The sequence below is a fragment of the Sinohyriopsis cumingii genome, chromosome 3, assembly GCF_028554795.1.
Source record: "Sinohyriopsis cumingii isolate HCF-2022 chromosome 3, ASM2855479v2, whole genome shotgun sequence".
Taxonomy (NCBI): Eukaryota; Metazoa; Mollusca; class Bivalvia; order Unionida; family Unionidae; genus Sinohyriopsis; species Sinohyriopsis cumingii.
In genome coordinates, this window is record NC_142963.1 from 129,561,835 (window position 1) to 129,574,042 (window position 12,208).

At 34.5% G+C, this 12,208-nt stretch overlaps 1 protein-coding gene across 2 annotated transcripts in view; it reads left to right on the plus strand.

Annotated features, from left to right (window-relative positions):
• The window catches only part of LOC149803833 (folliculin-interacting protein 1-like), a 57,148-nt gene that overhangs the window by 14,453 nt on the left and 30,487 nt on the right, over positions 1-12,208 (plus strand). For both annotated transcript variants that reach the window (XM_089953651.1, XM_089953650.1), the window contains exons 4-9: positions 1,068-1,165; positions 2,948-3,013; positions 3,680-3,771; positions 5,842-5,934; positions 6,509-6,666; positions 9,225-9,313. In XM_089953651.1, the coding sequence (XP_089809777.1) occupies positions 1,068-1,165; positions 2,948-3,013; positions 3,680-3,771; positions 5,842-5,934; positions 6,509-6,666; positions 9,225-9,313 (596 nt within the window). The remainder of the gene's footprint in view (positions 1-1,067; positions 1,166-2,947; positions 3,014-3,679; positions 3,772-5,841; positions 5,935-6,508; positions 6,667-9,224; positions 9,314-12,208) is intronic.

Sequence of the window (12,208 nt, forward strand, 5' to 3'; positions counted from 1 at the left end):
CTGAAGAATTTTTTTTTTCAGTACTGGATACCATTTTTCCAGATTGTGAAGCACAAAACAAACCATGCTCTGTCTGTTAAGACAACATGATCACATTCACAAAACATGAAAGTTAATTCTCATGGAAATAAAGGAATTCACCATTTTTTATTTCACTTCAGAACCTCAGTGAAATGTTATTTTGTAAAATAGTTCATGATTGGCATACTTACCTGTATGTGCATGTGGCTTTTTATGAAGGAGTTTGTCTTGTGAAAAAAGAAATTACCTGTAAAATATTTATCAAGATGTAAATTATTTTAAGCATATGAAACAGGCCTCGTGCACAAAGTAGTTTTCACTATAATTGCAAAAAGTTGTGTTATTTCAATTTTTCTCATGGTCGCCAGATTCAGTTGTCATGGAGAAATGAATTATTCCATTCAGATCTTAGTTCCTTTAAATTGAAAGATTTTATTGTAGACATGTCTTTAAAGACCCATTCTGCAGTGAAAATTTAGAGCCTTAGATCTGACAGTATAGTGAATATCAATTTACTTTGAACAAGCAGTGTATTATGACAGTAAAGTGAATGGCAATTTACTTTGAACAAGCATTGTATTATAATGATAGTATGAATGGCAATTTACATTGAATAAGCAGTGTATTATGCAGTCATATTGATGAGATACTGGCTGTTGACCAAGGTCCATTTTTTTTACAGTGTAAGATAGATACAGTCCCCTTCAGAAAATAACTGTAAAGAATGAAAAAATTTAAGATTTTGTTTCTTGTGCTTTCATTTCCACTTTTCTAAATCTTAAGTAATATGAGTTAAAGGTGTCTTTTTTCAGAAGTCAAGCAAATAATTTCCTCAAGTTTCCTTACCACCCTCTGTTCTCAGTCACCCACTCTTCCCTGTCCACTTTCCTTCAGTATAGAAACTTTACATTTCGATCCTGTTGTTTAGAATATGCTTCATTCATTGTTAAGACTTGGTATTAGAATATGCTTCATTCATTGTTAAGACTTAATATTCAGTTTACACTTAGGGTATGCAGCATAAAGCTTTACCGTCTTACTTACAGTCGCGTCCTGGGTCAGATGTTAAAATGTTAGAAGAGATGATGTTTGGTGCTGAGGGATTTGCCTATAGGGCCAGATCAGTCAAAGTCCATGTAACAAGGTAGATATGTGTATTGTTGAAGCAGAGTAATTGATGAAATTACATTAATTATTGAAATGAAATAAATTAATTTTCAGCTACTTTTTGATTGCATTTGTTATAAACTTATATATATTTCTGTATATTTTGTGTTTAAAGATTGACAATATGTCAAAAATTAAAGGCATTTACATTTTGTAAGTTTTAAGTAAAATACAGACTACAAGTGCTCCCAATTAAACATACTTTTTATTTTTGTTCCCACTGAACTGCTTGTTACTTTATATTGTCTTAGGACTGTTGGTCATGTGACAGCAAGGATTTATTGACAGACACTCGATATCTTTTTAATTACATTTTCATATCATAAAGTATAAGTATACCAAACTGTAATCTTTCAGCCAGAGCAAAGAAATTTATATTGTTCACTTCAGTTGCAAATACGGTGTCAATTTATCTTCCTATATAAATATTTGGACTGGAACTTAAGATTTTAATGATGTATAATGTCATTTAGAACCACGATTCATCCTGGATAAAACAAGTTAAAATGGGGGCTAATTGTCAAATTAAAATCAGCAAATTTGTGTTAATTTTCTTCTTTTTTTTTATAAATATGTGCCTGTTTATCCTTAAGTTATGAGGTAATTTCAGATCAAGTCAGACAATGTCCATGAAAATATAATCATGTTGTAGTTGGAAATAATCTTAATTACATATAATTTTGACTGATTGGTTAAATTAAATTACTTGTAATCAGGAAAATATTTGATTACATTTACTTCTGTTTACTTAGAAAATTAGTGATCAGTTACAGATGATAATGATTAATGGTTGTGATTACCAGGTATTTTTGGTGTAATTTATGCAATCATCATTAAATGTACCACTTAAAGGTCATTGTCATGACTCTGTATCCTAAGTTTTCCATCGCACTCTCACTTTTGCTCTGTGTCTTTCAAACTGTTTATCATTTTTAAAAGGTTTTTGTGTACACATTGAATGGTCCAATCTCCAGGGTAAAGTTGATTGTTTAGTATTTAAACTTTTTGATCTCCTTTCTTTTTAACCTTTAAATTGACATTGCCCTGCGTTTCCGGGAGATTGAAAAGACCCAATGCACCCACCCACATTATCACCTTCATTATAAGAGGTATTTAATGGCGATGGGAGTCAGGCAAAGTGTTCAGCTTGCCAGCCTCATGACTGAAAGGGTGTGGGTTCAAATCCTACCATGGGATCAACCTAGATTGGCACTATAAGGTGTCCTTGGACAAGATACTTTATTTCAGTTGCCTCAGTACTAAATAACTTACTTGTGTTGCTTTGCCACAGTACTAAATAACTTACTTGTGTTGCTTTGCCACAGTACTAAATAACTTGCGTTGCTTTGCCACATCACTAAATAACTGTCCTGTAAAACACCAAACCAAACCAGTCTTTAACTTTAGAGCCATTTTATAAAGGAGACAGTGGTCACCTGATCTCAGTTGCCATCTGAATTTCCTGCCAAATGAAATTTCCTTTATAAATTTCAGGTAATTACATCACATGCTACAGATATTTTGGTATAAAAGTCTTATATGTGCTGAACCACTGTCCAAAAAAAACATCACAACTGATGTCATCTCATTAGAACATAATGAGTGAACTTGGTTCATTTATAAGGTTTCAGTAAACCCAGGAGATAAGTATTCATGCCTCTTTAGCTTGCACTTTGTGGCATGTGTCTCTCATATATATATATATATATATATATATATATATATATATATATATATATATATATATATATTTCTTCAGATCTCCACCACAGGTGATATTAACTAAGGTCTTTGTGCCTGAGAAACCCAAGAGGACATCAGTCAGGTAAATAATTTATTGTTTTTTTAGTGTCTCCATTTGAAATGCTATACCCATATACATTATAATAAATACACATAGTTTAGATGCAGATGGGAATGTACATAATTCACAGGCTGATCATGGTCTATTCTGTTCATGAATGTATGCAGTGTGGACTTGAATCTGTCTGCAAATTACGTGCTAAAAAAAAGTTTTATTTACTTGGTTCTCATTTGAGTGGATGTTACACATAAATATGTGTGGTAAGTACATGTATAAACAGACTTTAACATTCATGGAGTCTATACAGGGAGAAATAAATAAGTCTGATAACTGCCAGCTTGGTAGACAAAAAAACTACTATAAAAGATTAGATTAAAAAGAAAAAAAATGAATAAAAGATATGCATCATTTATAAAATATTGTTTCCTAATGATTAGTTTAACCCCATGAGAAAATGAGCCTAATCATATGTCCAGAAGAGAACCAACATAACTTTTCAAAACAGTATGTACATCTTCAACTTTCGGGACTTTTCAAACTGTATTTTGGATAATCTTGATATTATTGGTGCTATTTAAATAACTTTAAATTTCTAAAGTCTTAAAGTTTTCATGTAAAATGCTTTGATATGTTTTCTAGTGTGATTAAAAACTTGTCTTCCATCTTGCTAATACTTTTTCTTGACAGTGATTTGGATAACGACTCCTGTAGTTTCTCAAGCCAGTCAGATTTGACACTTCCAAGGCCCATATCTCAAGAGAAAGACAGTCCAATTGATGGTAAGTAGTCAATCATCATCTATTTTTATATTTTATTTTTGTTTTTAAATGCAGGCAATAAGGTGGAACATATTATGTTATGATGTTGTCCATCTGGCTGGCTGTTACCAATTTAATTTCCCCATAACAGTGAGTTCTCTACCTTCTATGGTTACCAAACTTTGTGGGTGACTTTCAGTTTGGATAAGGAAGAAACCTATTGATTTGGGGTCAGAAGGCCAAAGATCAAGGTCACTGAATTCAAAAATAAATTAAGTGGTTTATGCACAAAACTGTTAGTCGAAATTTCACATACCTGGACAAATTATCTCAATGATGTTATCATGTTGGTGGATAGATTTGAAAGTGAGGAGCATGTCGTGATTATTGCCATTATATTATTGTCCATTGGTCTTGGATAATACCTCCAAAAAAGGATAAAGGTTCTTTTTGGACTTACTTGTATTTCATTAAATTCTGAGTACAGGATAAAACAATGCTGTTCAGATTGGATAAAAAGACACAGTTTATGTGACAGAGCAGTTGTTAACTGATACATTGTATCAAACATCACTCTAACATATTACCTGTCTTGTACTAACAGAAGGTGTTGACTGATATATCGTAAATAAGATCACATTGACACATTTTCTATCTTGTACTAACAGAAGGTGTTGACTGATACATTGTAACAGAGGTCACTGACACATTTTCTACTTTGTACTAACAGAAGGTGTTGACCGATACATTGTAACAAAGATCACTCTGACACATTTTCTACTAATAGCATCTACTAGCAATTACTAACTGTTCATTTTCAGAATTTTTATGAATCATATTTATTTTTTATATTTCTCCTTGCAGTTTAAATCTTTGGATGTTTTCAGGTTTTCTTTATTTAATTTGGATGATAGTTAAAAAAATTTGGATCAGAGCTAGATTGACCAATTCTCTGGTAATAGAGTCAGGTAGAAAGGAGTCCTTGTTGGCATCTAGTGTCCATCATATTTATGATGTGTTACATGTTTTTATTTAGTTGTCGCCAGAAGTTGTTAATTGAATGTCGGCATGTGTTTCCCACATAGGGAAGCATTGAATATTTTTACATCACTTTGGTCTATATTGCTGGATACTGACTGATTTCAAGATGGTTAAACTAATGTGAGAATATAATAATTCAAGATCCTCTATCCATTACACTCCTTCTGTTTTCAAATTTCCTATTGTTTTGCTTAATTTGGCATTGTTTTATATAGGAAAGTGAGCCACTGGACCATCACACAGGACATCTGGTTTACTGAGTTAAGGAGATATCTGTGTTATTGTTGTTGTTTTGTGACAATTGTGCAAACTCGTCAATCCTTACGATGGGTACTTATTTAAGTGCTGAGTATCAAAGTTTAGAATAATTCAAACAAAAGAAACACTCTTTAAATTGTAAGATGCTTGCATATTTTTCTGAATCTGCAAGGTTAAGCTTTTGTGTATTAGACAGCAACTTGGAAATTAAAAATCGGCTGAAATTGATGACAGTTTATCATGCTGGCACTTATGCATCTTATAAATGTTCAGGTAATGAATAGATTTGTTTATCTTACTGCTATTAGTCCAAATTAGTGGGAAGTAAGAATTGTAACTTTTCTGATGGCTGTGGTGTAATCGTTTTCTTTTTGTCTTATCTCTGTCATTTTTGTTTTCTTATTATTTTTAAGATATTTGTTTCTCTCCAAAATAATCTGATAAATTTGTGAAAGTGCTTTTTTGATTTTACAACAACTCCATCAAGCCAATCTGATGACATGTTTGGTTGCTTCCCATGACAGAAGTAGTTCCTGGCACACAGACACAATGACTCAGACAACAAGACAGAGATAAGAAAAGTAATTTCGGTCCTAAAAGCAATATTTGTCTGTCACATGGGGCAGAAAATTAATTCTGTGTAATACTCGTTCCACCTTTGACCTTTGAGCCGAGATCACACATTTTACAGCAATTCTCAACTTATAGACCCTGGTCTCGTCAGAATATCTGCTGCTTTGGAGTTAGTTGGGTATAAAACGAAATGCTGACATTTCATGGCATATGTTTCAGCTCACAGTATTCCTGTTGATGTGCCATCTCCCAGGCAAGGCTCTTTGAGGAACAGTATTGATGTCATTGATGAAGACAGTGGGCTTGCTTCATGTAAGTTGCATCAAATTAGTTCTTTGTTATTAGATATCTGTTGTTCATTAAATAACTTAACTGTTGTATTCCAGTATTTTTTTACTTTTTGTTGCTCCTAAGTCAGTTTGAAAAGATAGAAATCTGATGAAATGTATTTCATTCTAATCTTTTTATTCTTTTGCTTTTAATAAAGCTGCCTGTAAATTGTTATTATAAATTCTGGGTTAGTACTTTATTTCAGCACTTTTTATTTTTTGACAAATTATTAATTATGATTGTGGGATGAAAATAGATTTTAATAATTTTTCTCAGATACACTGTTTTTACTGTGTGCAGTCCCTAGTTTCATCAAAGTCATTACTGTTAAAAATTTCACAGAGTTTAAAAATGTAAAATTTGAAACAGTTATTTCACATGCTGTACATATGTATTAAAAAAGACCATTGCTTGGAATCTGTATGTTCTTTTCATTATTATTTTTAAAGGGAGAAAAGCATTTTGTCAAAATACATATGTCCAGTATATACCCATTTTTTAAAAAAATTCCTCACCTTTGACAGGATTTAAATGTATCTTACAAATGTTTCTGCAGTAACCTCCAGTGGCAGCTTCCAAGCACCATTCTCTTCTCCAGGAAGTAATACCAGTAGCTACAACAGCTTGCATCGGCGCTGGCAAAGGGTGCTGTCGACATCTTTGGAAAGCGTTTGTAAGAGACGCAGCCACCAAGATCTACTTAGTTCTCAAGATGTAAGGGTTTTGCCTCCTTCTCTGTCAAATATTTATAATTTGGAAATGTAACTTAACAGAAATCTATAACACATTTGTTTTGTACCTCCTTTGTTCTGCATTGAAATCTCAAACACTGATGCATGTGAAAAGCTAATCTAGGTTGGTGTTTGAATTTCCCAATTAGTCATCATTTTTTTTCTGTAAAAATACAGATGTACAATTATCTAGTATAACATTAAAGGATGCATAACAGGAGCACATTCTCTCACTTGCAGGTTTGTCCCTCCCAATCTAGAAACATTTGCCATGTCTTTGCCTTGCTTTAGCATAGGAAGTGCTAAACGGTCACTTGCTTGCCATGGTGGAAGTCAGATGAGGTTTATCTCATCATTGGATAGAGGGTGTGGTACCAAATCCTGTTTTCCAGTTACCACTTTTTCAGTCATGCTTGGAAGCATACTCATTCATGAAACCTTGCAAATACTGAATCCACTTGTGCCTTTTCATCAATGGAGTGATTCATTGGTGTTTTCTCACCTTGGGAAAAGATACACTGGCTGATTTTCTATTTTTCCTCAATATTGCAGAAGAATATTTTACACTTCGATGTCTAACTTCATCACACAATAAGCTGGTCAGCAGTATGTTAATTACTTCACATATCATCTTTTGTAATTTAATTCCATCTCAGAACTTGACTTTGTTTATTAAATCTGAAGTAAAATATATATTACACATTGTAAGATCATTCCTGTAATTTCATTTTACTTTTTGTTTTATTCACAGCATCCCCTTCCCAGTAAGTTCAATTAAATGTTTCACTGATTTCATTGTCTGGGATGTTGGTCATAGTTGGCATTTTCAGGCTCTTACCTCAAAGGCCTTTCATCCTAATGGTCTGAGTTTGACCTTTTAGCATCCATACCAGCAGTGCAGTAGGCTACATTCTAGGGTCATTGAGCAGATTTTGAAGATGCAGGTTACTCATTTTAGCTAGATTGATACTCAATTTATCTAGACTTGCAGGAGTGACAACTTTATCTCTGAACTGCATTTGGTTCAATGGAAAAAATTGCTTACCTTAGCCAGTATCTCGCATGAAACTCAAAGCTACTTTACTAGAGGCTGGAGACGTGGCTAATTATGAGATAAGAGGTTGTAACTCCATCCTCTCATCTGTTCTCTATAGGTATCATGGTTAGGAAATATAATTGAAGAACCTCTTTTTTGTCCAGTATTTCACTTCTGAAATCCTAATATAGGCAGTCTCTTTCTCTCATTCTCTACAGTTACATTCCTGGAAGAGCATATTATGATCTGGGAAGTATTATTGAAATAGTATAACTTTACTATAAAATGAAGAAGCATATTTTTTGCTCTTAAATTAGGGTTCCATTTCACATCAGGTTGCTTTTCAGCTTTTGTTGTTACCCATTATTAAATAGTGTAAATTGTTTTTTACAATTTCATCTTCCTCTAACACTTATCTTTGTAAACTAATAGAAGATTGCTTTCTTACTTTATTTTGCATTTTTACATGTTTCTTTGTTACAAAATTTAATCTGTTACATCATTTATACAACCTTGAAAATACAATACCATATGTTGGCAACCATAAGGTAAAAGTCAGCAGACAACAGGACAAACTGTAATTTTAGGTTTTTATAGCCTGTCCTTTTTATGTAATGTCCTAATTTGAGACATAGTGGAGTCACATGGCTGGCATAGTCTGTCTAATTTCAACATAGTGGAGTCACATGGCTGGCATAGTCTAATTTCAACAGTGGAGTCACATGGCTGGCATAGTCTGTCTAATTTCAACATAGTGGAGTCACATGGCTGGCATAGTCTGTCTAATTTCAACATATTGGAGTCACATGGCTGGCATAGTCTGTCTAATTTCAACATAGTGGAGTCACATGGCTGGCATAGTCTGTCTAATTTTGACACCTTTTATTTGCATGCCATGGCCATGCAATGTAAAGAGATGAAACTGTTGGGTCACTGGTAGCCGCCCAGACAGTAACCTAACCCCCAGGCATGGTCTTGCAGGTTTTGCTGGAATCACACGGGAAACTTTGTGAATATAAGACAGTAATCAGGTATGGGATCCTTATGGGATTGTGCTCACACATGTGTTAATGCACTACCATCAATTGCACTAACTTCATTTAGGGACAGGTTCATCCTTTCAGTAGAGCACTCTTTGTGCTTCTGAAGTGGATTAAGTTTGGATACTCAGGCATTTTCTCCTCCTCTTACCCATTCTCCTGATTTTGATGTGATCAGGTAATGTATTTGATGGACAAAGGACATTTTTGTGTAAATTATGTTCCTCCTAAAATACTTACCTGATCACATTACATGTACTGTCATTCCCTCCACCCTTCCCTACAAATGTTAGCATCCTGTCTGGGCGGCTACCAGTGACCCAACAGTTTCATCTCTTGAACATTAGGGAGACTAGTGGCCACCTAGTGGGAACAAGGAGAGTGTATCTGTAATGAATATGACACTGACAAATTTTCTGTAGGGACTGTTATATCTGACAGAGATGTGTTTTCTTCCTGTTGCAGACAACTTCACCAGCCCGTCCAAAGAGATGCAAGATTGCCATTGGTGTCGTTTTAGATACTGTAGACGAATCTAATGGAAAAGATAATGGGTATGTTCAATGGTTTAACTCATTCGGCCCCGGAGTTTCTGTCGTTTTTGCCTGAAATGCGAGTAGGAGAGACATTTTAGGGACTATTTCTGAATACATCATAATACATCGGCTTTCAACTGATTTTCCATGAGACTAATGCCTAGTTGTATTAGAAACATTGTTTTCCATTGGTTATTTTGCTTGCACATGAGCAGAAGGGTAAAAGTTTTTAAAAAATAAAATGTTTGCCTAATGGACCCAACATTTTCGTATGGAGACCACTCTTTATCCCAAATGCCCACCTTATCCTAGCTTTTGCAAAGGTTCACTAGTCTGTGTGCAGTTCAGACCAGTCTGCCTTAGATCTGAGGCCAAAAGGTCTAAAATCCGAACACAAAATTGCATTCCAACCACGAGCAAATTTTGGGTGAAAAAAAAAATAGGTCCAAAAAATTAGGTTTTTCCCTCTCTATTTTGTAGTGCAACTAGAACTTCCAGATTATTTGGTATCATTGTAGAGCTATATCTGTCTGCTTGTTTGTAATAACAGCCACTTTGGTGTTATCTTAAATGACCTTGATGCTGCAGAGCTCAGAAATAGGGTACAGCCTCATCATGCCTACAGGTGGGATTGGGGCCGAATGAGTTAAACCATGGGTTTGATGAAAGACATTTTAGTATCATTTACTTAATGCACATGAATCCACTTAATTTTATAAAACTGTTATTACAGAGCAGTGTGTTGACTATCGTGATCAGTTGGAGACATGGATTTTGTCAATATAATAGGTTATCTGGTGAAGTTATAAATATATACATAGTAAATTGTATTGTCAGTGGAGCGTTCTATTAATTAGTCTTTATGGTCATTGGAACACTGTTTGCATGACCAGTGAAACACTTAGTCTGTATGATCAATGGGACACTATTGTTATGATCATTGTGACACTGTTAGTCCATATGATCAAGGGGATACTGTTATTATGATCATTGTAACACTGTTAGTTCATATGATTAAGGGGATACTCTTTGCCCATATGATGAAAAATATACTTGGTTTGTTCAATCAGTGGAATACTGTTGCTGATTTTTAGGTGTGTATAACACTTATTTTTACTTGGATGGAGTGTTTTATGGAGAGAAAAAACCCAAAATACTTATTTTCCAGGTCGATCTGTGGTTAGGATCAAGACACTAAAGCTACCTACATGTCATAGTCACCTCTTGTAAAATATTAAATCTGTTGCATTGTAACTAAATTTAGTAGCCTTAAGTAAAAAGGGTAAAATACTGCTTACAAACCTCAGTAGTCTTGTTCTTTAATTATTTATGATAATAAACACATTTTATTTCACATCGGAGGCCCAGAGTGGTTCTTTCCGGGGTTTTCCTGGGTTCTTCCTCCACCATTAATACTGGCCGCCATGTATAGCCTATTGTGTGCTGAAAAATGGCATTAAACCCTACAACAACAACAATTATTTCACATCAGGGCCCCGAGTGGCCAAATGGTCTAAAGCACTCACCATTACGGATCACTGCCATCTCACCTCTATCGGCGTGGGTTCGAGTCTTGGATTCAGCCAGTGTGGGTATGTGAAAAGCTTGCCAGTAGCTTTTCGTGGGTTGGTGATTCTTTCTGGGGTTTTCTCCGAGTACTTCCTCCACCATTAATACTGGCCACAATGTATAGCCTATCTTGTGCTGAAAAATGGCATTAAACCCTACAACAACAACAACATTTCACATCACTGTGTACCTTTTTGCTCTATGACACAACCAGAAATACATGTACATAAAACTGGTAACTAATTGTTCTATTCTGTCATGCTGTGCATAATACCACATTGCAGCAGAACAAATATGAATACCATACAAATAAATGTTCAGCATTCCAAAACTGTTGATCTGATACATTTCTTCTTCATTAATTAAGTTCCTTATTGATGGCCAAATTGAAATATAATATTTAGATTTGAAGCAGTGTTAATTTTCTCATCATAGACATCTTTAGGGGACATTTTTTTCCTAATGAATTAGTTTAACACATTTTCCATTTGAGTGGTGATATTGGATTATAAGTACCTGAAGCTTGTATGAATTTGACTTCACAACAGTTCAAATGTGTAGTCTTAAGTTCTTTCAGTACCTTACGTATACCAAAATTAATTCATCTTTATCGAGCCCACATTATTTACCAGATTTTTCCCTTAGATCCAACTATTAAGGCAGTTAACAGTGTTTACTCATGACCTATTTTTTTTCAGTTATATTCATTCTTGGGATTGTAACTAATTGCAGTTTATTTATTTGTAAATATTGTGAATATTTAACTCATTAACCCCTGGAGGTTTTTGTCATATTTGCCTGAAATGTGAGTAGGAAACACATTTTGGGGGCTATTTCTGAATCCATCCTAATACATTGACTTCCAAGAGATTTCCCATTAACATAATGCCTAGTTGTGTTAGAAACATCGTTTTTCATTGGCTATTTTACTCCTGCATGAGCAGAAGGGTAAAAGTTGGAGTTCTTTTTTTTCTTCTTAAAGGAACCATCATTTTTTAATCAAGACCACTCTTTATTCCACATGCCCATCTTATCCTACTTTTTGCAAAGGTTCACCTGTCTGTGTGCTGTTGAGACCAGTCTGCTTTAGGTCTGAGGCTAAAAAGTCTAAAATCCGGACACAAAATCGGATTCCAACCACAAGCGAATTTTGGGTCAAAAAAATTAGGTTTATCTCTCTGTATTTTGTAGTGCAACTAGAACGTCCAGATTATTTGGTATCATTGTAGAGCTACATCTGTATACCTTTCTATGATACCACCCACTTTAGTGTATCTTATACGATCTTGACGCTACAGAGTTCGGCAGTAGGCTACTACCTCCTGCTGTGTAAAAGTGGCACCA